The sequence below is a fragment of the Ranitomeya variabilis genome, chromosome 5, assembly GCF_051348905.1.
Source record: "Ranitomeya variabilis isolate aRanVar5 chromosome 5, aRanVar5.hap1, whole genome shotgun sequence".
Lineage (NCBI taxonomy): Eukaryota > Metazoa > Chordata > Amphibia > Anura > Dendrobatidae > Ranitomeya > Ranitomeya variabilis.
In genome coordinates, this window is record NC_135236.1 from 247577760 (window position 1) to 247602428 (window position 24669).

General features: G+C 47.6%; 1 protein-coding gene across 3 annotated transcripts in view; it reads right to left on the bottom strand.

The window, feature by feature from the left end:
• The window catches only part of C5H15orf39 (chromosome 5 C15orf39 homolog), a 134380-nt gene extending 113027 nt beyond the window's left edge, over positions 1-21353 (bottom strand). For all 3 annotated transcript variants that reach the window (XM_077263978.1, XM_077263979.1, XM_077263981.1), the window contains exon 1: positions 20916-21353. In XM_077263978.1, coding sequence (XP_077120093.1) covers positions 20916-20952 — 37 coding nt within the window. In that variant the 5' untranslated portion in view covers positions 20953-21353. The remainder of the gene's footprint in view (positions 1-20915) is intronic.
• Between the last annotated feature and the right edge of the window lie 3316 nt (positions 21354-24669).

Genomic DNA, 24669 nt, shown 5'->3' on the forward strand with positions numbered 1-24669 from the left:
ATAAAACCTAAAAATGTCAATGTGAATCACAACTAATATCCCACGGAGGTCTGGAATTGGAATGATGCTCAAAATTAAAGTGGAAAATGAAGTTACAGGCTGATCCAACTTAAGTGGAAATGCCTCAGGACAAGGTAATAATGCTCAGTAGTGTCTGTGGCTTCCACATGCCTGTATGATCTCACCAACAACGCCTGGGCATGCTCCTGATGAGACCGCGGATAGTCTCCTGAGTGATCTCTTCCCAGATCTGGACTAAAGCATCCGCCAACTCCTGGACAGTCTGTGGTGCAACGTGACATTGGTGGATGGTGCGAGACATGATGTCCCAGATGTGTTCAATCGGATTCAGGTCTGGGGAACGGGCGGGCCAGTCCATAGCTTCAATGCCTTCATCTTGCAGGAACTGCTGACATACTCCAGCCACACGAGGTCTGTCATTGTCCTGCATTAGGAGGAACCCAGGAGCAACTGCACCAGCATATGGTCTCACAAGGTGTCTGAGGATCTCATCTTGGTACCTAATGGCAGTCAGGCTACCTCTGGTGAGCACATGGAGGGCTGTGCGGCCCTCCACAAAAATGTCACCCCACACCATTACTGACCCACTGCCAAACCGGTCATGCTGAAAGTTGTTGCAGGCAGCAGATCGCTCTTCACGGCATCTCCAGTCTGTCACGTGCTCAGTGTGAACCTGCTTTCATCTGTGAAGCGCACAGGGCGCCAATGGCAAATTAGCCAATCCTGGTGTTCTGTGGCAAATGGCTGTGAGCTGTGAGCACAACCCCCATCTGTGGACGTCAGGCACTCAGACCATCCTCATGGAGTCGGTTTCTAACAGTTTGTGCAGACACATGCACATTTGTGGCCTGCTGGAGGTCATTTTGCAGGGCTCTGGCAGTGCTCTTCCTGTTCCTCCTTGCACAAAGGCTGAGGTAGCGGTCCTGCTGCTGGGTTGTTGCCTTCCTTAGGCTCCCTCCACGTCTCCTGGTGTACTGGCCTGTCTCCTGGTAGCGCCTCCAGCCTCTGGACACTACACTGACAGACACAGCAAATTTTCTTGCCACAGCCCTCATTGATGTGCCATCCTGGATGAGCTGCAGTACCTGAGCCACTTGTGTGTACGTTGTAGAGTCCGTCTCATGCTACAACGAGTGTGAAAGCACAACCAACATTCAAAAGCAACCAAAACATCAGCCAGAAAGCATTGTTACTGAGATGTGGTCTGTGGTCCCCACCTGCAGAACCACTCCTTTATTGTGTCTTGATAATTGCAAATAATTTCCATCTGTTGTCTATTCCATTTACACAACAGCATGTGAATTTTTTTGTCAAACAGTGTTGCTTCCTAAGTGGACAGTTTGATTTCACAGAAGTTTGATTTGCTTGGAGTTATAGTCTGTTGTTTAAGAGTTCCCCTTATTTTTTGAGCAATATTATATATATCTACTATATAATTGTCTAAGGGGTACTTCCGTCTTTCTGTCTGTCTTTCTTTCTGTCGCGGTTATTCGTTCTCTGATTGGTCTCGGCAGCTGCCTGTCATGGCTGCCGCGACCAATCAGCGACGCGCACAGTCCGGAAGAAAATGGCCGCTCCTTACTCCCCGCACTCACTGCCCGGCGCCCGCATACACCCCTCTGCTCACCGCTCACACAGGGTTAAAGCCAGCGGTAACGGACCGCGTTATGCCGTGGGTAACGCACTCAGTTACCGCTGCTATTAACCCTGTGTGACCACCTTTTTACTATTCATGCTGCCTATGTGGCATGAATAGTAAAACGATCTAATGTTAAAAATAATAATAAAAAAAAAAATCGTTAGATACTCACAGTCCGTCGGCCCCCGGATCGACAACAGGCCTTACCCGCTCCTCCCGACGCTCCATGCTGCGATCTCGCGAGATGATGACATAGCGGTCTCGCGAGACCGCTACGCCATCATCTCGCGAGACCGCAATGCACTCTTGGGACCGGAGCGCCAAGGAGCATCGCTTGGATCCGGGTGCTCCGGAAGGTGAGTATATCACTATTTTTTATTTTATTTCTTTTTTTTAACAGGGATATGATGCCCACATTGCTATATACTGCGTGGGCTGGGCAATATACTACATGGGCTGTGCTATATATTACATGGGCTGTGCTATATACGTAGCTGGGCAATATACTACGTGGCTGGGCAATATACTACGTGGCTGGGCAATATACTACATGGGCTGTGCTATATACTACGTGGCTGGGCAATATACTACGTGGCTGGGCAATATACTACATGGGCTGTGCTATATACTACATGGCTGTGCAATATACAACGTGGGCTGCGCAATGTACTGCGTGAGCTGCGCAATGTACTGCGTGGGCTGCGCAATGTACTGCGTGGGCTGCGCAATGTACTGCGTGGGCTGCGCAATGTACTGCGTGGGCTGCGCAATGTACTGTGTGGGCTGCGCAATGTACTGCGTGGGTTGACAAAGGATAACACATCCGAAACGTTGCCACGCCGTTCAGGCATTAAAGTCCACTTTTTTTCAATTATTTTGTGCTGCTTTTTCTTTTTTTGAGTAATATATATATATATATATATATATATATATATATATATATATATATATATATATATATATATATATATCGTATTTTCCAGCGTATAAGACGACTGGGCGTATAAGACGACCCCCCAACTTTTCCAGTTAAAATGTAAAATCTTCTTAAAAGTCGGGGGTCTTCTTATAAACCGTGTCGTCTTATAGGGCCGGTGACTTTTGTGCCTTTTGGGGGGGGGGGGGGAGTGGGCCTGATGACGACGAGGGGGCGTCTCACAGGAAAGTGAGTATCCCCCATTACCTCATTGTATCGCTGCAGCGTGGGGTCTCTGCTGGGAGCGGCGGCTGCTGCTCCTCATTGTGCCGCGTGGGTGCTGTGGGGCGGCGGCTCCTCTTCTTCAGTGTGTGGCCTCTGTGCTGCTGGGCGGCGGCGGCGGCTTATCTTCAGGCAGTCGGGGCTCCTCCGGTATCTCCTTAAAGCCCGGAGGCCCTGCCGGCAACTCCATCGGTGCAATGCAGTGGCCTCCGGGAACATGGCCGCTGCTCAGATTCAGATCTCGTCCCGAGATCTCGGGAGACGAGATCTAAATCTGAGCAGCGGCCATTTTCCCGGAGACAGCTCCTTGCTGCTATGCGGTGACCTCCGGGAAAATGGCCGCTGGGGGCGGCGCATGCTCAGATTCAGATCTGAATCTGAGCAGCGGCCATGTTCCCGGAGGCCACTGCATTGCACCGATGGAGTTGCCGGCAGGGCCTCTGGGCTTTAAGGAGATACCGGAGGAGCCCCGACTGCCTGAAGATAAGCCGCCGCCGCCGCCCAGCAGCACAGAGGCCCCACACTGAAGAAGAGGAGCCGCCGCCCCACAGCACAGCCGCCGCCGCTCCCAGCAGAGACGCCACGCTGCAGTGATACAATGAGGTAATGGGGGATACTCACTTTCCTGTGAGACGCCCCCTCGTCGTCATCAGGCTCACTCCCCCCCCACCCACCATATACACCCGGCAAGGCGATACCCGGCGTATAAGACGACCCCCGACTTTTAAGAAGATTTTCAGGGGTTAAAAAGTCGTCTTATATGCCGGAAAATACGGTATATATATATATATATATATATATATATACAAAAATTGGAACAGCATCCAGAAATACCTCAACCATAGTGCAAAGCTCTTCCAGCCAGTAGTCCAATGGCCTCCAACAATATAAGCAAAATAAGAAAAGCAGCAAAAAAAATAGAAAAAAGTGGATTTTATTGCCTGAATGGCGTGGCAATGTTTCGGATACAAAATCCTCTCTCAAGCAGCAGTATTATATATTTATTACACACACATATATACACACACACACACACATATATACACACACTACACTACACTACAGTTCAAAAGTTTAGGGTCACTTAGAAATTTCCTTATTTTTGAAAGAAAAACATTTTTTTTCCAATGAAGCTAACATTAAGTGATTCAGAAATACACTCTATACATTGTTAATGTGGTAAATGAATGTTCTAGCTGCAAAAGTCTGGTTTGCAATGCAATATCTTCATAGGTGTATAGAGGTCCATTTACAACAACCATCACTCCAGTGTTCTTATGGTACTTTGTGTTTGATAACTTTATAAGAAGGCTAATGGATGGTTAGAGTACCCTTAAAAACCCTTGTGCAAGTATGTTAGCACAGCTGAAAACAGTTTGGCTGATTAGAGAACCTATAAACCTGACCTTCCTTTGGGATAGCTGAGAATCAGGAGCATTACATTTGTTGGTTCCATTAAACTCTCAAAATGGACAGAAAAAAGTTACAGTGAAGAGGCGACTCTGGGATGCTGACCTTCAAGGCAGAGTGGCAAAGAAAAAGCCGTATCTGAGACTGGCTAATAAAAGGAAAAGACTAGCCCCTTTCTGCCAGCTGACGTACTATCCCTTCAGCTGGCAGACTCCCCCGCTTTGAGGTGGGCTCCGGCGGTGAGCCCACCTCAAAGCCGCGACATGTCAGCTATTATCAACAGCTGATATGTGGCCGCAATGAGCGCGAGCGTAATCGTGATCCGCCCGCGCCCATTAACTAGTTAAATGTCAGAGTTTGACAGCTGCATTTAACAAGCGCCGCCGGCCGCGCGGCTGGAAGCGCTCACACTGCTGAACCCGTCACATGATCAGGGGTCATCGGTGCATTGCCATAACAACCCGAGGTCTCCTTGAGACCTCTATGGCTGTTCATGGCTGTTAGCTGTGAGTGCCACCCTGTGGTCGGCACTCAAAGCAATGCTGCATTTCTGCTACATACACTATGTTCCAAATTATTATGCAACTGACATTTTTATTGCATTTTCCTAAATGGTTGGTGCAAATGACAGTCAGTCTAATAAATGTAATCACCCGTTAGAGTATACATCGAATTTTATTGAAGAAACCTCCCAATGATAACAGTGTAATTTCCAAAATGAATAAAAACTTAAAATGCACTGTTCCAAATTATTAGGCACAGTAGAATTTCTAAACATTTGATATGTTTTAAAGAACTGAAAATGCTCATTTGTGGAATTTGCAGCATTAGGAGGTCACATTCACTGAACAAAAAATCTATTTAACTCCAAAACATCCTAACGGGCCAAGTTACATGTTAACTTAGGAACCCTTCTTTGATATCACCTTCACAGTTCTTGCATCCATTGAACCTGTGAGTTTTTGGAGAGTTTCTGCTTGTATTTCTTTGCATGAAGTCGGAATAGCCTCCCAGAGCTGCTGTTTTGATGTGAACTGCCTCCCACCCTCATAGATCTTTTACTTGATGATACTCCAAAGGTTCTCTATAGGGTTGTGGTCAGGGGAAGATGGTGGCCACACCAGGAGTTTATCTCCTTTTATGCCCATATCAGCCAATGACTCAGAGGTATTCTTTGCAGCATGAGATGGTGCATTGTCATGCATGAAGATGATTTTGCTCCTGAAGGCACATTTCTGCTTTTTATGGAGGAAAGTTGTCAATCAGAAACTCTATACAGTATACTTTGCAGAGGTCATTTTCACACCTTCAGGAACCTTAACCCCTTAACGACCTTTGACGCATACGCTGCGTCATGAAAGTCGGTGCCAAAGCGACCTATGACGCAGCGTATGCGTCATGGTTTGATCGCGTTCCTGCGGGTCCGGTGACCGGGGTCAATGAAATGTCACCGGACCCGCAGGTACGTGAGGACCTCTAGTTGACCCCAGGGGGGTGGCTTTGCCCCCCCGTGGCCACGATCGCTCCTGTGCCCCCTGTTTCACCCCCCTCCAGCTCTGATTGGAGAAAGCGTCCATGTGACGCTTTCCCTCCAATCAGATGTGGAGGGGCGGAGTGAAACATGTCTGACATCACTCTCCAGCTTCATCCCTTCCGTGGAAGCTGGAGAGTGAGGTTCCTGCCCGCTGCACCCGCCGCCGCTGCCTGATCGCCGCCGCTGCCTGATCGCCGCCGCCGCCTTACCGATGCTGCCACCTATTCATTGCCGCCCCTGCTGACTCCTGACCGCCACTGCCGCCTTACGGTACTCCCCCCCCCCCTTCTGCCTCCCGCTCCCCCCACCATCCGATCCCCCCCCCCGCCATCCGATCCCCCCTGCACTCCCTCCCACGCCCCAGAAATCACCCCCCTGCCCAGGGATCAACTTTCCTTGCTGCTCCTACAGCCACCCTCTAACGTCTCCCCCCCCGGTGATCACCCACCCCAGTGATCACTCTTATCACCCCCTGCCCCCCTGATCACCCCACCCCCACCACCAACCCCATCCCCCCCCCCCCTCTGGCTCCTGCATTTCCTCAGGCCCCTTTGCCTGACAGCTCCCCCGTGCCCCGCTGATCGCCACCTGTCCGCCTCCCGGTCCGCTGATCGCCGCCTTCTGGTCCGCCTTCCGGTACTTCCCCCCCCCCCCCCCGTCCGATTTCCCCCCCCCTGACCTCCACTCTCCCCCACGCCCCAGAAATCACCCCCCTGCCCAGTTATCACCCTTCCCTGCTGCAGGCTCCTACATCTCCCCTGCCCCCTCCTTCCCTCCGCTCCTGACAGCCACCTTCTGCCCCGCCCCGGAGATCACCCACCCCAGTGATCACTCTGATCACCCCCCCCACACCCGCTGTTGCTGGCTCCTGCATTTCCTCAGGCCCCTTCGCCTGACAGCTCCCCCGTGCCCCGCCGATCGCTCCCGCGTCCCGCTGATTGCTCCCGTGTGATCGCTCCCGCGCCCCACTGATCGCTCCCGCGCCCCGCTGATTGCTCCCGTGTGATCGCTCCCGCGCCCCACTGATCGCTCCCGCGTGATCGCTCCCGCGCCCCGCTGATTGCTCCCGTGTGATCGCTCCCGCGCCCCGCTGATTGCTCCCGTGTGATCGCTCCTGCGCCCCACTGATCGCTCCCGCGTGATCGCTCCCGCGCCCCGCTGATCGCTCCCCTTGCTGCTGCTGCCGGATCCTGCATCTCCTCAGCCCCCCACGCCTGAAAGTCCCCTCCTGCAGTAAAAAGTTTCACTAAACACTCGCACATACACACACGCACACTATAATAAAGCTTATTTTTTTTTACACACACCACACACACAATGTCCCGCTCGTCCCAGACATCCCAGTCACAAAGGCTGTACTCGGCAGAGGAGGCATATTCCTTTCTTGCCTCCGAAGCTGATAGTGAGGGTGAGGACCCCACTTTTTTGTATTCCTCTCACTCTTCCTCCTCCAGTGACACGGACTCGCCACCCCCAAGAAGTCGCAGAACGAGAAATCGTCCAGAGCCCAGGGAAGAAGAGTCGGAGGCCGGGGGAGAAGACCCACAACCAAGGGTGAGTAACCCCCAACCTAGTGCTAGTCACGCCCAACCTAGCACTAGTGCCCCCATCTGGACCCCCGTCCCTGAAAATTTTGCTCCACGGATTCCTGATTTCATTCCCCAATCAGGAATCCAATTTGAGACTGCCAACCTCAGGGAAATAGACTTTTTCAAAGTCTTTTTCTCCGAGTCAATTGTCAGTCTCATGGTGGAGCAAACAAATTTATACGCCCTGCAATTTTTTTCCCAAAACCCAGTTTCATCATTTTCTGCTTGGAGTCCTGTTGACTCTGTAGAAATGTTGAAATATTGGGGACTGGTCCTTCACATGGGGATTGTGAAGAAACCAAAAATTTGCCAATACTGGAGTACTGATATTTTATATCAAACTCCAATATATGGCATGGTTATGAATCGCAAACGTTTTGAAGCGATTCATAAATTTCTACATTTTAGGGACAACACAGACATCCTTCCCCGCGATGACCCGAATTTTGATAGACTGTTCAAAATTCGGCCTATCATCGAACACTTCAGCAACAAGTTTGCTGAAGTGTACATTCCCCAAAGGGAAATTTGTGTGGATGAATCCCTCATCCACTTCAAAGGGCGGCTTCAGTTCCGTCAGTACCTGCCCAGCAAACGGGCAAGGTACGGGATTAAGCTCTATAAGCTCTGCGAGAGTACCTCAGGGTACACGCTCAGCTTTAGAGTTTATCAAGGAAAGGACAGCAGTATCCAGCCCCCAGAATGTCCACCCACTCTGGGGGTGAGTGGGAAAATAGTGTGGGATTTGGTTCACCCACTGCTTGATAAAGGTTACCATCTGTACGTTGATAACTTTTATACAAGCATCCCACTCTTTCAATCCCTCTCTGCCAGAGCTACCGTCGCTTGCGGTACTGTGCGCAGAAACAAGAGGGGTCTCCCTTTGTCGCTAATTGAGCAGGCTCTCCCAAAGGGTGAGAGCCGGGCCCAATGTAGCGGCAACATGTTTGTGGTCAAGTTCAAAGACAAAAGAGACGTCTTTTTCTTGACCACAATCCATGGTCCCGGCACCACGGCCACCACCGTTTGAGGTACCCCAGCACAGGTCCACAAACCGGACTGTGCCCTGGGGTACAACAAACACATGGGGGGAGTTGATCTTTCTGATCAAGTCCTCCAGCCCTATAGTGCCATGCGGAAAACAAAGGTGTGGTATAAAAAACTGGCTGTGCACATCGTACAAATGGCACTGTATAACGCATACGTGCTATCACGATGTGCAGGTCAGAACAACAACACCTTCCTTCAGTTCCAGGAGGCGGTGATAAAGGCCCTGATGTTTGGAGACGAGGAAGGAGCGGGCCCCAGCACCCCTGGAACTCAAGGTTCCCGTATTGTACCAGGGCAACATTTTCCCGGAGAGGGGCGAAAAAGAAAAAGGTGCCGGGTATGTTATAAAAGGGGGATAAGAAAGGAAACTCGTTTCCAATGTGAAACGTGTCCCGACAAACCTGGACTGTGTTTGGATGAATGCTTCAGAATTCATCACACGTCCGTGGACTAGCCACATCCTGATATTCCACTACAGAACTCACCCACACCAGGCTGATATACACAACACCACACACACACACACCAACCTGACGTACACTACACCACATACCAACCTGACGTACACTACACCACACACGCCAACCTGACCCTACGTCAGGTTGGTGTGTGTGTGTGTTGTAGTGTATGTGAGGTTGGTGTGTGGTGTACGTCAGGTTGGTGTGTGTCATGTAGTATACACCACACAAACACACGCACCAACCTGACGTACACTACACCACACACACCAACCTGACCCTACGTCAGGTTGGTGTGTGTGGTGTAGTGTATGTCAGGTTGGTGTGTGGTGTAGTGTACACCACACACACGCACCAACCTGACGTACACTACACCACATACCAACCTGACGTACACTACACCACACACACCAACCTGACCCTACGTCAGGTTGGTGTGTGTGTGTGTTGTAGTGTATGTGAGGTTGGTGTGTGGTGTACGTCAGGTTGGTGTGTGTGGTGTAGTATACACCACACAAACACACGCACCAACCTGACGTACACTACACCACACACACCAACCTGACCCTACGTCAGGTTGGTGTGTGTGGTGTAGTGTATGTCAGGTTGGTGTGTGGTGTAGTGTACACCACACACACGCACCAACCTGACGTACACTACACCACATACCAACCTGACGTACACTACACCACACACACCAACCTGACCCTACGTCAGGTTGGTGTGTGTGGTGTAGTGTATGTCAGGTTGGTGTGTGGTGTAGTGTACACCACACACACGCACCAACCTGACGTACACTACACCACATACCAACCTGACGTACACTACACCACACACGCCAACCTGACCCTACGTCAGGTTGGTGTGTGTGTGTGTTGTAGTGTATGTGAGGTTGGTGTGTGGTGTACGTCAGGTTGGTGTGTGTGGTGTAGTATACACCACACAAACACACGCACCAACCTGACGTACACTACACCACACACACCAACCTGACCCTACGTCAGGTTGGTGTGTGTGGTGTAGTGTATGTCAGGTTGGTGTGTGGTGTAGTGTACACCACACACACGCACCAACCTGACGTACACTACACCACATACCAACCTGACGTACACTACACCACACACGCCAACCTGACCCTACGTCAGGTTGGTGTGTGTGTGTGTTGTAGTGTATGTGAGGTTGGTGTGTGGTGTACGTCAGGTTGGTGTCTGTGGTGTAGTATACACCACACAAACACACGCACCAACCTGACGTACACTACACCACATACCAACCTGACGTACACTACACCACACACACCAACCTGACCCTACGTCAGGTTGGTGTGTGGTGTAATGTATGTCAGGTTGGTGTGTGGTGTGTACGTCAGGTTGGTGTGTGTAGTATACGCCACACACACACACCAGACGTACACTACACCACATGTACACTACACACCAACCTGACGTACACTACACCACACACGCCAACCTGACCCTACGTCAGGTTGGTGTGTGTGTGTGTGTTGTAGTGTATGTCAGGTTGGTGTGTGGTGTACGTCAGGTTGGTGTGTGTGGTGTAGTATACACCACACAAACACACGCACCAACCTGACATACACTACACCACACACACTAACCTGACCCTACGTCAGGTTGGTGTGTGTGGTGTAGTGTATGTCAGGTTGGTGTGTGGTGTAGTGTACGTCAGGTTGGTGCGTGTGTGTGGTGTACACTACACCACATACAACAACCTGACGTACACTACACCACATACCAACCTGACGTACACTACACCACATGTACACTACACACTAACCTGATGTACACTACGCCACACTCACCAACCTGACACTACATCAGGTTGGTGTGTGGTGTAGTGTATGTCAGGTTGGTGTGTGGTGTGGCGTATGTCAGGTTGGTGTGTGTGGTGTAGTATACGCCACACACACCAACCTGACATACACTACAACACACACACACACCAACCTGATGTACACTATGTATGTCAAAAAGTCAAATGGCGCTCCTTCCCTTCCGAGCTCTGTCGCGCGCCCAAACAGTGGTTTACCCCCACATATGAGGTATCAGTGTACTCAGGAGAAATTGCCCAACAAATTTTAGGATCCATTTTATCCTGTTGCCCATGTGAAAATGAAAAAAATTGAGGCTAAATGAAAATTTTTGTGAAAAAAAAGTACTTTTTCATTTTTACGGATCAATTTGTGAAGCACCTTGGGGTTCAAAGTGCTCACTATGCATCTAGATAAGTTCCTTGGGGGGTCTAGTTTCCAAAATGGGGTCACTTGTGGGGATGCTCCAATGTTTAGGCACACGGAGGCTCTCCAAACGCGACATGGTGTCCACTAAAGATTGGAGCTAATTTTTCATTCAAAAAGTCAAATGGCGCTCCTTCACTTCCGAGCTCTGCCGTGCGCCCAAACAGTGGTTTACCCCCACATATGAGGTATCAGTGTACTCAGGAGAAATTGCGCAACAAATTTTAGGATCCATTTTATCCTGTTGCCCATGTGAAAATGAAAAAAATTGAGGCTAAATGAAATTTTTTGTGAAAAAAAAGTACTTTTTCATTTTACGGATCAATTTGTGAAGCACCTTGGGGTTCAAAGTGCTCACTATGCATCTAGATAAGTTCCTTGGGGGGTCTAGTTTCCAAAATGGGGTCACTTGTGGGGGTGCTCCAATGTTTAGGCACACGGAGGCTCTCCAAACGCGACATGGTGTCCACCAAAGATTGGAGCTAATTTTTCATTCAAAAAGTCAAATGGCGCTCCTTCACTTCCGAGCTCTGCCGTGCGCCCAAACAGTGGTTTACCCCCACATATGAGGTATCAGTGTACTCAGGAGAAATTGCCCAACAAATTTTAGGATCCATTTTATCCTGTTGCCCATGTGAAAATGAAAAAAATTGAGGCTAAATGAAAATTTTTGTGAAAAAAAAGTACTTTTTCATTTTTACGGATCAATTTGTGAAGCACCTTGGGGTTCAAAGTGCTCACTATGCATCTAGATAAGTTCCTTGGGGGGTCTAGTTTCCAAAATGGGGTCACTTGTGGGGATGCTCCAATGTTTAGGCACACGGAGGCTCTCCAAACGCGACATGGTGTCCACTAAAGATTGGAGCTAATTTTTCATTCAAAAAGTCAAATGGCGCTCCTTCACTTCCGAGCTCTGCCGTGCGCCCAAACAGTGGTTTACCCCCACATATGAGGTATCAGTGTACTCAGGAGAAATTGCGCAACAAATTTTAGGATCCATTTTATCCTGTTGCCCATGTGAAAATGAAAAAAATTGAGGCTAAATGAAATTTTTTGTGAAAAAAAAGTACTTTTTCATTTTACGGATCAATTTGTGAAGCACCTTGGGGTTCAAAGTGCTCACTATGCATCTAGATAAGTTCCTTGGGGGGTCTAGTTTCCAAAATGGGGTCACTTGTGGGGGTGCTCCAATGTTTAGGCACACGGAGGCTCTCCAAACGCGACATGGTGTCCACCAAAGATTGGAGCTAATTTTTCATTCAAAAAGTCAAATGGCGCTCCTTCACTTCCGAGCTCTGCCGTGCGCCCAAACAGTGGTTTACCCCCACATATGAGGTATCAGTGTACTCAGGAGAAATTGCCCAACAAATTTTAGGATCCATTTTATCCTGTTGCCCATGTGAAAATGAAAAAAATTGAGGCTAAATGAAATTTTTTGTGAAAAAAAAGTACTTTTTCATTTTTACGGATCAATTTGTGAAGCACCTTGGGGTTCAAAGTGCTCACTATGCATCTAGATAAGTTCCTTGGGGGGTCTAGTTTCCAAAATGGGGTCACTTGTGGGGGTGCTCCAATGTTTAGGCACACGGAGGCTCTCCAAACGCGACATGGTGTCCACCAAAGATTGGAGCTAATTTTTCATTCAAAAAGTCAAATGGCGCTCCTTCACTTCCGAGCTCTGCCGTGCGCCCAAACAGTGGTTTACCTCCACATATGAGGTATCGGTGTACTCAGGAGAAATTGCCCAACAAATTTTAGGATCCATTTTATCCTGTTGCCCATGTGAAAGTGAAATAAATTGAGGCTAAATGAAAATTTTTGTGAAAAAAAAGGACTTTTTCATTTTTACGGATCAATTTGTGAAGCACCTTGGGGTTCAAAGTGCTCACTATGCATCTAGATAAGTTCCTTGGGGGGTCTAGTTTCCAAAATGGGGTCACTTGTGGGCGAGCTCTAATGTTTAGGCACACGGGGCGTCTCCAAACGCGACATGGTGTCCACTAAAGATTGGAGCCAATTTTTCATTCAAAAAGTCAAATGGCGCTCCTTCCCTTCCGAGCCCTGCCGTGCCCACAAACAGTGGTGTACCCCCACATATGAGGTATCAGCGTACTCAGGACAAATTGGACAACAACTTTTGTGGTCCAGTTTCTCCTTTTACCCTTGGGAAAATAAACAAATTGTTGCTAAAAGATCATTTTTGTGACTAAAAATTTAAATGTTCATTTTTTCCTTCTATGTTGCTTCTGCTGCTGTGAAGCACCTGAAGGGTTAATAAACTTCTTGAATGTGGTTTTGAGCACCTTGAGGGGTGCAGTTTTTAGAATGGTGTCACTTTTGGGTATTTTCAGCCATGTAGACCCCTCAATCTGACTTCAAATGTGAGTTGGTCCCTAAAAAAAATGGTTTTGTAAATTTTGTTGTAAAAATGAGAAATCGCTGGTCAACTTTTAACCCTTGTAACTTCCTAGCAAAAAAAAAAATTTGTTTCCAAAATTGTGCTGATGTAAAGTAGACATGTGGGAAATGTTATTTATTAACTATTTTGTGTCACATAACTCTCTGGTTTAACAGAATAAAAATTCAAAATGTGAAAATTGCGAAAATTTTCAAAATTTTTGCCAAATTTCCAATTTTTTCACAAATAAACGCAAAAATTATCGACCTAAATTTACCACTAACATGAAGCCCAATATGTCACGAGAATCGCTAGGATCCGTTGAAGCGTTCCTAAGTTATTACCTCATAAAGGGACACTGGTCAGAATTGCAAAAAACGGCAAGGTCATTAAGGCCAAAATAGGCTGGGTCATGAAGGGAAGGGGAAGGGGTTAAGGGTATGTGCACATGCTGCGGATTTTGCTACGGATCCGCAGCGGATTTGACGCTGCGGATCCGCAGCAGTTTTCCCAAAGTTTACAGTACCATGTAAACCTATGGGGAAAAAAAACCGCTGTGCACATGCTGCGGAAAAATCCGCACGGAAACGCAGCGGATTATTTTCCGCAGCATGTCAATTCTTTGTGCGGATTCCGCAGCGGTTTTCAACCAGCACCAATAGGAAAGTGCAGTTGAAACCCCGCAGAGGAATCTGCAGAAGAAACCGCGAGAAAATCCGCAGTTAAAACCGCAGTGGTTTTGCACTGCGGATTTTCCAAATCCGCTGCGGAAAAATCCGCAGCAGAATCCGCAACGTGGGCACATACCCTAAAGGGCCCTACTAGCTGTTTCTCCATGATTCCGGCCCAAAGCATGACTCCTCCACCTCCTTACTGACGTTGCAGCCTTGTTGGGACATGGTGGCCATCCACCAACCATCCACTAATCCATCATTTGGACCATCCAGGGTTGCTCAACGCTTATCAGTAAACAAGACTGTTTGGAAATTAGTCTTCATGTATGTGTGGGCCCAATGCAACCATTTCTGCTTGTGAACACTGTTTAAGGGTGGCCGAATAGTAGGTTTATGCACCACAGCAAGCCTTGAAGGAGCCTACACCTTGAGTTTCGAGGGACTCCAGAGGCACCAGCAGCTTCAAATATCTGCTTGCTGCTTTGTAATGGCTTTTTAGCAGCTGCTCTCTTAATCCGATGAACTTGCCTGGCAGAAATCTTCCTCATTATGCCTTTATCAGCATAAACACATCTGTGCTCAGATACAGCCACATATCTCTTAACACTACGATGATCACGCTTAAGTTTTTGGGAAATTTCTAATGTTTTCATCCCTTCACCAAGGCATTGCACTATTTGATGCTTTTCGGCAGCAGAGAGATCCTTTTTCTTTCCCAGGTTACTTGAAAACTGTGACCTGCTTAATAATGTGGAACATCATTTTTAAGTAGTTTTCCTTTAATTAGAATCACCTGGAAAATTAATTATCACATGTGTTTAAGATTGATTTCAGTGATACATTGAGCCCTGAGACACAATACCATCCACGAGTTTATTTGAAAAACAAAACAATTAAATCTTTATGACACTTAAATCCAATTTGAATAATAATTTGGAACACAGTGTAGAGGTGATCCGTGCTTCACTTTTATGTAGCAGAGGCGATAGTGTAGTGCATGCTTCTAGCCTCCTATGGAGGCTAATTGAAGCATGCCAAAAAAAAAAAAATGCTTTTAAAAGATAAAAAAAATATACTGTGTATAAAAGTTCAAATCACCCCCCTTTCGCCCCCATCAAAATAAAATGATTAAAAAAAAAAAATCAAACACATATTTGGTATCGCCGCGTTCAGAATTGCCCGATCTATCAATAAAAAAAAGGATTAACCTGATCGTTATACGGCGTAGCGAGAAAAAAAAAATCAAAACGGCAAAATTACAGGCGATCAAAAAAAACTATCTGCACAAAAGTGGTAAAATTAAAAAAGTCAGCTCGGCACGCAAAAAATAAACCCTCACCCAACCCCAGATCACAAAAAATGGAGATGCTATGGGTATCGGAAAATTGCGCTATTTTTTTTTAAGCAAATTTTGGATTTTTTTTCACCACTTAGATAAAAAAAGACCTACACATGTTCGGTGTGACTTGGAGAATCATAATGGCAGGTCAGTTTTAGCATTTAGTGAACCTAGCAAAAAAGCCAAACAAAGGGTGAAAATATACCAAAGTATTCAAGTGAGGGGTGACTCTGGGTACTTTGAACATCCTCTGGACCCAGTCATTAGGACATCACAACAAAGCAACTTAGATCCTTACATTTGCTAATTTTTCTGCTTCTAAGGCCGGCGTCACACTCAGCGTATGAAAATACGGTCCGTTTTTTACGGCCGTAATACGCAGAAATGTTCCCAAAATAGTGATCCATATGTCATCCATAGGCAGGGTGTGGCAGCGTATTTTGCGCATGTCATCCTCTGTATGTAATCCGTATGGCATCCGTACTGCGATATTTTCTCGCAGGCTAGCAAAACCGACATCTAATGGATTTATGTGCTCAAATGTTCGTTAAAACATATGTACATATATATATATACACACATATATGTATATATACACACACACACACGCATACATACACACATATACACACACACGTGTGTGTGTGTGTGTGTGTGTGTGTGTGTGTGTGTGTGTGTGTGTGTGTGTGTGTATATATATAGATAGATAGATAGATAGATAGATAGATAGATAGATAGAGAGAGAGAGAGAAGAAAAAGGAACAGCACAATGCTCACCGGTGGGTGCCTAGCCTCCTGTATAGAATAGTCCATACATCTACCCAACATGTATACAAAAATAGAAAAAGAAGGCAGCACTCCAAATCCTTTTCAGGGTGAAAAAATGTGAAATTTATTCAGCCCACATCTCTGTGCGACGTTTCGGCTCACACTGAGCCTTCTCAAGCACAACATTTTACAGACAGGAGCGACTGCATTAGCACAACTCCTGGCTGTAAAATGATTTAACCCCTTCAGATGGATTTACATAGTGGGACTGACAGAACGACGGAAGGTAATAATGTGTGTGTGTTTTATTAACCATTTCGTACTATTGGATTAATAATGGATAGGTGTCATAATTGACGCCTCTCCATTATTAATCTGGCTTAATGTCACCTTACAATAGCAAGGTGACATTAACCCTTCATTACCCCATATCCCACCGCTACACGGGAGTGGGAAGAAAGTGGCCAAGGGCCAGAATAGGCGCATCTTCCAGATGTACCTTTTCTGGGGTGGCTAGGGGCAGATGTTTTTAGCCGGGTGGGCCAATAACCATGGACCCTCTCTAGGCTATTAATATCTGCCCTCAGTCACTGGCTTTACCACTCTGGCGGAGAAAATTGCGCGGGAGCCCACGCCAATTTTTTCCGCGCTTTAACCCTTCATTTTACAAGCTACAGCGCCCACATTTTGCACATACACACTACTAACATTAGTAGTGTGGAATATCCAAAAAAAAAAAAAGGGATATGAGATGGTTTACTGTATGCAACAATGTCTCATATCATGTCGGGTTTGTGAAGGAGAAAGAAAAAGCCGGCAATTGAATTACCGGCTTTTCTATAGAACACCGCTGCGTATTTCTCGCAAGTCACACTGCTGGTCCGTGTGTAATCCGTATTTTTCTCGCCCCTCAGACTTTCATTGGCGATTTTTTTGCGCAATACGGTGACAAACGCAGCATGCTGCGATTTTCTACGGCCGTACAAGACCGTATAATACGGATCAGTAAAATACGGCAGATAGGACCTGGGACATAGAGAATCATTGGGCCGTATGCAATCCGTATTTTCTGCACCTCTCATACGTCCGTAAAACTCGCTAGTGTGACGCCAGCCTAACACATCAAGTCCAAGAACGATCATCAACAATGTATGTTTCCCCATGAAAGGTGGCATTGTAAGGCCCCTTTCACTCATCAGTTTTTTGCTATCAGTCGCAACCCGTTGAATTTTGAAAAAAACGGATGCGGCAACTGATGCCGCCAGATCCGTTTTTTTTTTCTCACAGACTTTTATTAGCGATGGATTGCGACAGATGGCCTCATGTTTCATCCATCGTTTGCCGGATCCGTCGAAAATTGTTTGTCCGGCGGCAACGGACAAAGTAACGTTTTTTATGTAATTCTGTAGTAGATCATTCAGTGCTACATATGCTGCCATTGTTCTCAATAGCTTGAGTTCTGTAGGATGATGTACTGACAAAAACAATCATTTGTACGGCAAAAAAGATCAGGTTATCATTTACTCGATTGTTGGGTGATCTGCAGCCTGTTTACACTGCACGATTATTAGGAAACAAGTACACCTATGAACACTCATTCACACTACTAGTGCAGTATAAATGAACCTTTCCATTCTGGGCTTTGAGCTTCCTTTGGTTTCATGTATATACAGCTTCTCTGTCATGTTAACTAACAGAATTAGCATGTCACCTGAATGTGATTCTCCAAATTTAACCACTTATTTCTGCTACTATTGAAGCATTTATTATGTATATGGTGGCTTTGTCCACTTCCTTAACATAAATTTCCATGTCAATTGTATGCTAATGTTTTGTTTGTTTTTTTATTAACTCACCATTTGCTTTTACATCAATATCAAGTAATGAAATGTGCAACTATTTGTTTATTGTAGTTTCTCTACTTGCTCCTCCCATTGTCTTGCACCTCTGGTGGCTGCAGTGCACACATCCAAAGTTATCCAGCACTAGGGCACTGCTTACCATCTAGTGCAAAGAAATAATCTCATCTACCATCTTACATAGTTACATAGTTATTAAGGTTGAAGGAAGACTTTAAGTCCATCTAGTTCAACCCATAGTCTAACCTAAGATGCCCTAACATGTTGAGTCTAATGCAGACTGCGGACTTAGGCTAGGTTCACATTACGTTAACAGCAGCCCGTTCAACACATGCGTTAACGGGCTGCTGTTAACGCAAGTGCCGACATTCCATCGCGCTAGCGCAGATAGAGGTAGCAGATGCTCTATCTGCGCTAGCAGTGACAGACACGGAAATGCTGCAGCCTGCGTCCCAGGGTCCGTCACTCAATGTGGGCGTGCGCTAGTGATGCGTCCGACATAGGAAGTAATGGCGGCGTTACCGGACTGTATTACACCGCGGTGTAACGTAGTCCGTCTAACGGATGCCTGCAACGCTATGTGAACCCAGCCTAAGCCTCATTTAGATGTCCGTGAATCACAAATGTGTGGTAGCAAGAGTTTTTGATGGATAGAACACATAGCCCTTATAATCTGTGGCGGTATTCACATGTCCATGTCCTTTTTGTTGACCATGTGTCACAGATTTATTATGCTTTGCTTAAATAGCGCTATCTTATTCCGCAGCGTTTTACATACATTATCATCGCTGTCCCCGATGGGGCTTACAAGCTAAATTCCCTATCAGTATGTCTTTGGAATGTGGGAGGAAACCGGAAAAAACCCACGAAAACTCCAGGAGAACATACAAACTCCTTGCAGAGCTTGTCCTTGGTGTGATTTGAACCCAGGACTCCAGTGCTGCAAGGCTGCAGTGCTAACCACTGAGCCACCATGCTGCCCTCACAGATCAAAATTACCCATGCAAGTCTTTGGGTCTATAAAAATAAGAGACAGCACACAGATGGTATCAGTGTGTAACCTGTGTGCTGGCCTTGATTAACATGGTCATTGATACATGGCTTTGCAATGCATTTATTTTTCAATGATTGCTCGGCCAGTAGCCATCTCGTCCGACTCTCCAATACATAGGAGCACTCGCTCTGTACAAACCTCCACTGCTGTACATGCTGGATATCTTATAGCCCTTGACATCGTCTGTCAGAAGAGTAGGGGGGCACCGCATAAACATTGGGTGGTCAGCCAAACCCGTCCTTATCAGGGGGTTTGGCAGATGTTAGGGTACTGTCACACAGTGCAATTTTCATCGCTACGACGGTACGATTCGTGACGTTCTAGCGATATCGTTACGATATCGCAGTGTCTGACACGCAGCAGCGATCAGGGACCCTGCTGAGAATCGTACGTCGTAGCAGATCGTTTGGAACTTTCTTTCGTCGCTGGATCTCCCGCTGTCATCGCTGGATCGTTGTGTGTGACAGCGATCCAGCGATGTGTTCGCTTGTAACCAGGGTAAACATCGGGTAACTAAGCGCAGGGCCGCGCTTAGTAACCCGATGTTTACCCTGGTTACCAGCGTAAACGTAAAAAAAAAAAACAGTACATACTCACATTCCGGTGTCTGTCCTCCGGCGTCTCAGCTTCTCTGCACTGTGAGCGCCTGCCGGCCGGAAAGCGAGCACAGCGGTGACGCGGTGACGTCACCGCTCTGCTTTCCGGCTATGGCGCTTACACAGTGCAGAGAAGCAGAACGCCGGAGGACAGACACCGGAATGTAAGTATGTACTGTTTGTTTTTTTTACGTTTACGCTGGTAACCAGGGTAAACATCGGGTTACTAAGCGCGGCCCTGCGCTTAGTAACCCGATGTTTACCCTGGTTACCCGGGGACTTCGGCATCGCTCCAGCGCCGTGATTGCACCGTGTGACCGCAGTCTACGACGCTGGAGCGATAATCATACGACGCTGCGACGTCACGGATCGTGCCGTCGTAGCGATCAAAATTGCATTGTGTGACAGTACCCTAAGTCAAATGTGTATGATGGCTTTAGGATACCCATGATTATGTGGTACCCTCAGCAATCAGCTGTTTATAGGGGCAGCTACATCCCGGCAAGCCCTGTCTCCTGTCATTGTTTACACTGCTCTGTACTCCACAGCGCAGTACTTTTAGTAGTGGTTGTGCAGGGTACTGCAGCTTTTCTTTCATTCAATTAACTGGATTTAGCCATCACATAAACAGTAACCCTGCAGAACCGAATTCATGCCAACAGAACATACCGCCATACTAACAAAACACCCATTTTTTTCCACATCAACTAGTTCAGGAATTATCAGGAAAAGGCGGTTTGGCTTTTAAGCTGCACTCTGTGTGACACATTACTTCCAGATACTTGTGGGTGAAGACATGAGGGTTTATCTCTGTGCCCTATTCCTCAAGTGCCATGGGGCATGTAGTACCCACTGCAATGTAGTGACAAACACTATGCCAGTACAAGGCACCTATGGGTCCACTACAAGGACAGTTGCTTCCTGCAATACATGTGCAGAAGCACCCTGCAGTAGCATGCCTCCATCATCCACAGACACGTAGTAAGAAGTCCATGGTTTCACTATGCTGGGATCATTCATACACAGGACCCACCCCACAGAGCAGGGCTGAGCGCAGACACCCGTACTCACATGCGGTGTGTGCAGCCCGCAGCCTCCTCGTCCACATGCATCAGCGGCACACTACAGCCCGACCCGCAGCGCTGCACGTCCAGCACAGTCTTCAGCCTGGTTACCGGGACAAGTCTCATATCGCCAAGGCCATAAGTTAGTAGGACATCGTTGTGTACATCCTGCACGTTATCTAATCTGAGCGCAAGACACTGAACTGAACGGGCGGACGTAGGCTGCAGGGAGGGAGAGGAGGAGGCGCCATGTGGGAAAGGAGGGGAAGTTGTGATTGAGGGAGCTGTGTTTGAGGGTGTGGAATCATGGATGGCGAGGTATTAGTGAGGGAGCTGGGTCTGATGAGGTGAGGAAGACGTAAAGAGCTGTGTCTGCAGAGGAAGAAGCGAGGGAGCTATGTCTGAGGAGGGGAAGTTGTGTAGGAGCTGTGTCTGAGGAGAGAAAGTTGTGAGGGAGCTGTGTCAGGAGAGGAAGAAGCGAGGGAGCAGTGTCTGAGGAGAGGAAGAAGCGAGGGAGCTGTGTCTGAGGAGAGGAAGAAGCGAGGGAGCTGTGTCTGAGGAGAGGAAGAAGCGAGAGCTGTGTCTGAGGAGAGGAAGAAAGAGAGGGAGCTGTGTCAGGAGAGGAAGAAGCGAGGGAGCTGTGTCAGGAGAGGAAGAAGCGAGGGAGCTGTGTCAGGAGAGGAAGAAGCGAGGGAGCAGTGTCTGAGGAGAGGAAGAAGCGAGGGAGCTGTGTCTGAGGAGAGGAAGAAGCGAGAGCTGTGTCTGAGGAGAGGAAGAAAGAGAGGGAGCTGTGTCAGGAGAGGAAGAAGCGAGGGAGCTGTGTCAGGAGAGGAAGAAGCGAGGGAGCTGTGTCAGGAGAGGAAGAAGCGAGGGAGCAGTGTCTGAGGAGAGGAAGAAGCGAGGGAGCTGTGTCAGGAGAGGAAGAAGCGAGGGAGCAGTGTCTGAGGAGAGGAAGAAGCGAGGGAGCTGTGTCAGGAGAGGAAGAAGCGAGGGAGCAGTGTCTGAGGAGAGGAAGAAGCGAGGGAGCTGTGTCAGGAGAGGAGGAAGCAAGTGTTAAAGACGAGATTTTCTCTCAAATGGAAACCAACCTCAGGTATAGCAGTTGATAGGCGCCTATTAGGAGAAATAAATCAGAGAGACAGACTACAGGTTGTCTTTCCAAAGTATCCTGTCCTTCCTTTATTGAGCCCTTCTTTTTATAGGAAAAAGTCACAAGGAGTATAGGTTACAAAAACACTTGGCAAAACATATACAATTCTTGACGGGTTATCACTCATGTCCTGGGATACAAGTAGATTTCTAAAAACAGGAATGCGGTGGTGTTTTGTACATATTTGTGATGTTTGTGGTTTAACAAGGGATTTGGCAGAACCGGGTGGGTTATTCTGGTGAAGAGGTCAAGAACAGATGCATCCTCAAGAGGATATCAACTCCCATCCTTGTGGCAGTCTTACGAGAATAACTGACCTTTAACAAGATGGAGTGTACGGGAAACTGGACACAGGAAGACAGAGGGCCCCTTTCCACTTGCGAGAAACACGTCCGTATCTCGCATGTGGAAACCAAGCTGTGGTGCCGGCACTTTGGAGCGGAGCTGTGCAGCTCCATGTGTTCCTATGCGGCCGCACGCTCCGCTCCACAGTGCCGGCGCCACAGCTTGGTTTCCACATGGGAGACACGGATGTGTTTCTCGCAAATGGAAACAAGCCTTTAGATGATAATACTGACCCTTTGCTTATAAGAGAATATATTTTCAAATTCAGTTTAACCATTTCTTTCACACAAGGGAGCGGTGTCTGAGGAGAGGAAGAAACGAGCGCTGTGTCTGAGGAGAGGAAGAAAGAGAGGGAGCTGTGTCAGGAGAGGAAGTTGTGTGAGAGCTGTGTCTGTTGTGAGGGAGCTGTGTCTGTTGAGGGGAAGTTGTGAGGGAGCTGTGTCTGTTGAGGGGAATTTGTGAAGGAGGAGCTGTGTCTGTTGAGGGGAAGCTGTGAGGGAGATGTGTCTGAGGAGGAGAAGTTGTGTGGGATCTGTGTCTGAGGAGAGGACGTTGTGAGAGCTATGTCTGAGTTGAGAGGAAAAATTGAGGGAGCTGTGTCTGAGGAGAGGAAGTTGTGTGGGAGCTGTGCCTGAGAGGAAGTTGTGAGTGAACTGTGCCTGAGAGGAAGTTGTGAGGGAGCTGTGTCTGAGTAGAAGAAGAATCAAGGAAGCTGTTTCTGACAGGGGAAGTTGTGTGGGAGCTGTGTCTGAGGAGAGGACATTGTGAGAGAGCTGTGTCTGAGAGGAAGAAGTGTGGGCGCTGTATCTGAGGAGAGGAAGAAGTGAGGGAGTTGTGTCTGAGGAGAAGAAGAAGCAAAGGAGCTATGTCTGAGGAGAAGAAGCGAGGGAGTGTGTCTGAGGAGAAGAAGCAAGGGAGCTGTGTCTGAGGAGAAGAAGAATTGAGGGAGCGGTGTCTGAGGAGATGAAGAATCAAGAGAGCTGTGTCTGAGGAGAGGAAGGAGCGAGGGAGCTGTGGCTGAGGAGAGGAAGAAGCAAGGGAGCTGTGTCTGAGGAGAAGAAGAATTGAGGGAGCGGTGTCTGAGGAGATGAAGAATCAAGAGAGCTGTGTCTGAGGAGAGGAAGGAGCGAGGGAGCTGTGGCTGAGGAGAGGAAGAAGCAAGGGAGCTGTGTCTGAGAAGAAGAATCGAGAGAGCTGTGTCTGAGGAGAGGAAGAAGCGAGGGAGCTGTGTCTGAGGAGAAGCTAGGTAGTTGTGTCTGAGGAAAAGCGAGGGAGCTGTGTGAGGAGAAAAAAAAGCGAGGGAGCAGTGTCTGAGGAGATGAAGAAGCGATGGAGCTGCGTCTGTGGAGAAGGAGAATCGAGAGAGATGCGTCTAAGAAGGGGATGAAGCAAGGGAGCTGCATCTGAGGAGGAAAAGAAGCGACAGAGCTGTGTCTGAGCAGAGGATGAAGCGAGGGAGCTCTAGATGAGATGAGTGAGGAAGCTGTGTCTGAGGAGATAAAGAAGCTGTAAATGAGAATAGGAGAGATTGGTGGAGTTGTGTTCAAGACTGTGGAGTCGGTTTGACAAACCACCGACTCTGACGCCTCAATCTCCCTGACTTCTGACTCCACAGCACTAATCACTACTGAGCATAAACACTGCTCAAAAAAATAAAGGGAACACTTAAACAACAGAATATAACTCTGTGGACTGGCCCACCCGTTCCCCAGACCTGAATCCGATTGAACACATCTGGGACATCATGTTTTGTATCATCCATAGTAACATAGTAAGGCCGAAAAAAGACATTTGTCCATCCAGTTCAGCCTATATTCCATCATAATAAATCCCCAGATCTACGTCCTTCTTCAGAACCTAATAATTGTATGATACAATATTGTTCTGCTCCAGGAAGACATTCAGGCCTCTCTTGACCCCCTCGACTGAGTTCGCCATCACCACCTCTTCAGGCAAGCAATTCCAGATTCTCACTGCCCTAACAGTAAAGGATCCTCTTCTATGTTGGTGGAAAAACCTTCTCTCCTCCAGACGCAAAGAATGCCCCCTTGTGCCCGTCACCTTCCTTGGTATATACAGATCCTCAGCGAGATATTTGTATTGTCCCCTTATATGCTTATACATGGTTATTAGATCGCCCCTCAGTCGTCTTTTTTCTAGACTAAATAATCCTAATTTCGCTAATCTATCGGTATTGTAGTTCTCCCATCCCCTTTATTAATTTTGTTGCCCTCCGTTGTACTCTCTCTAGTTCCATTATATCCTT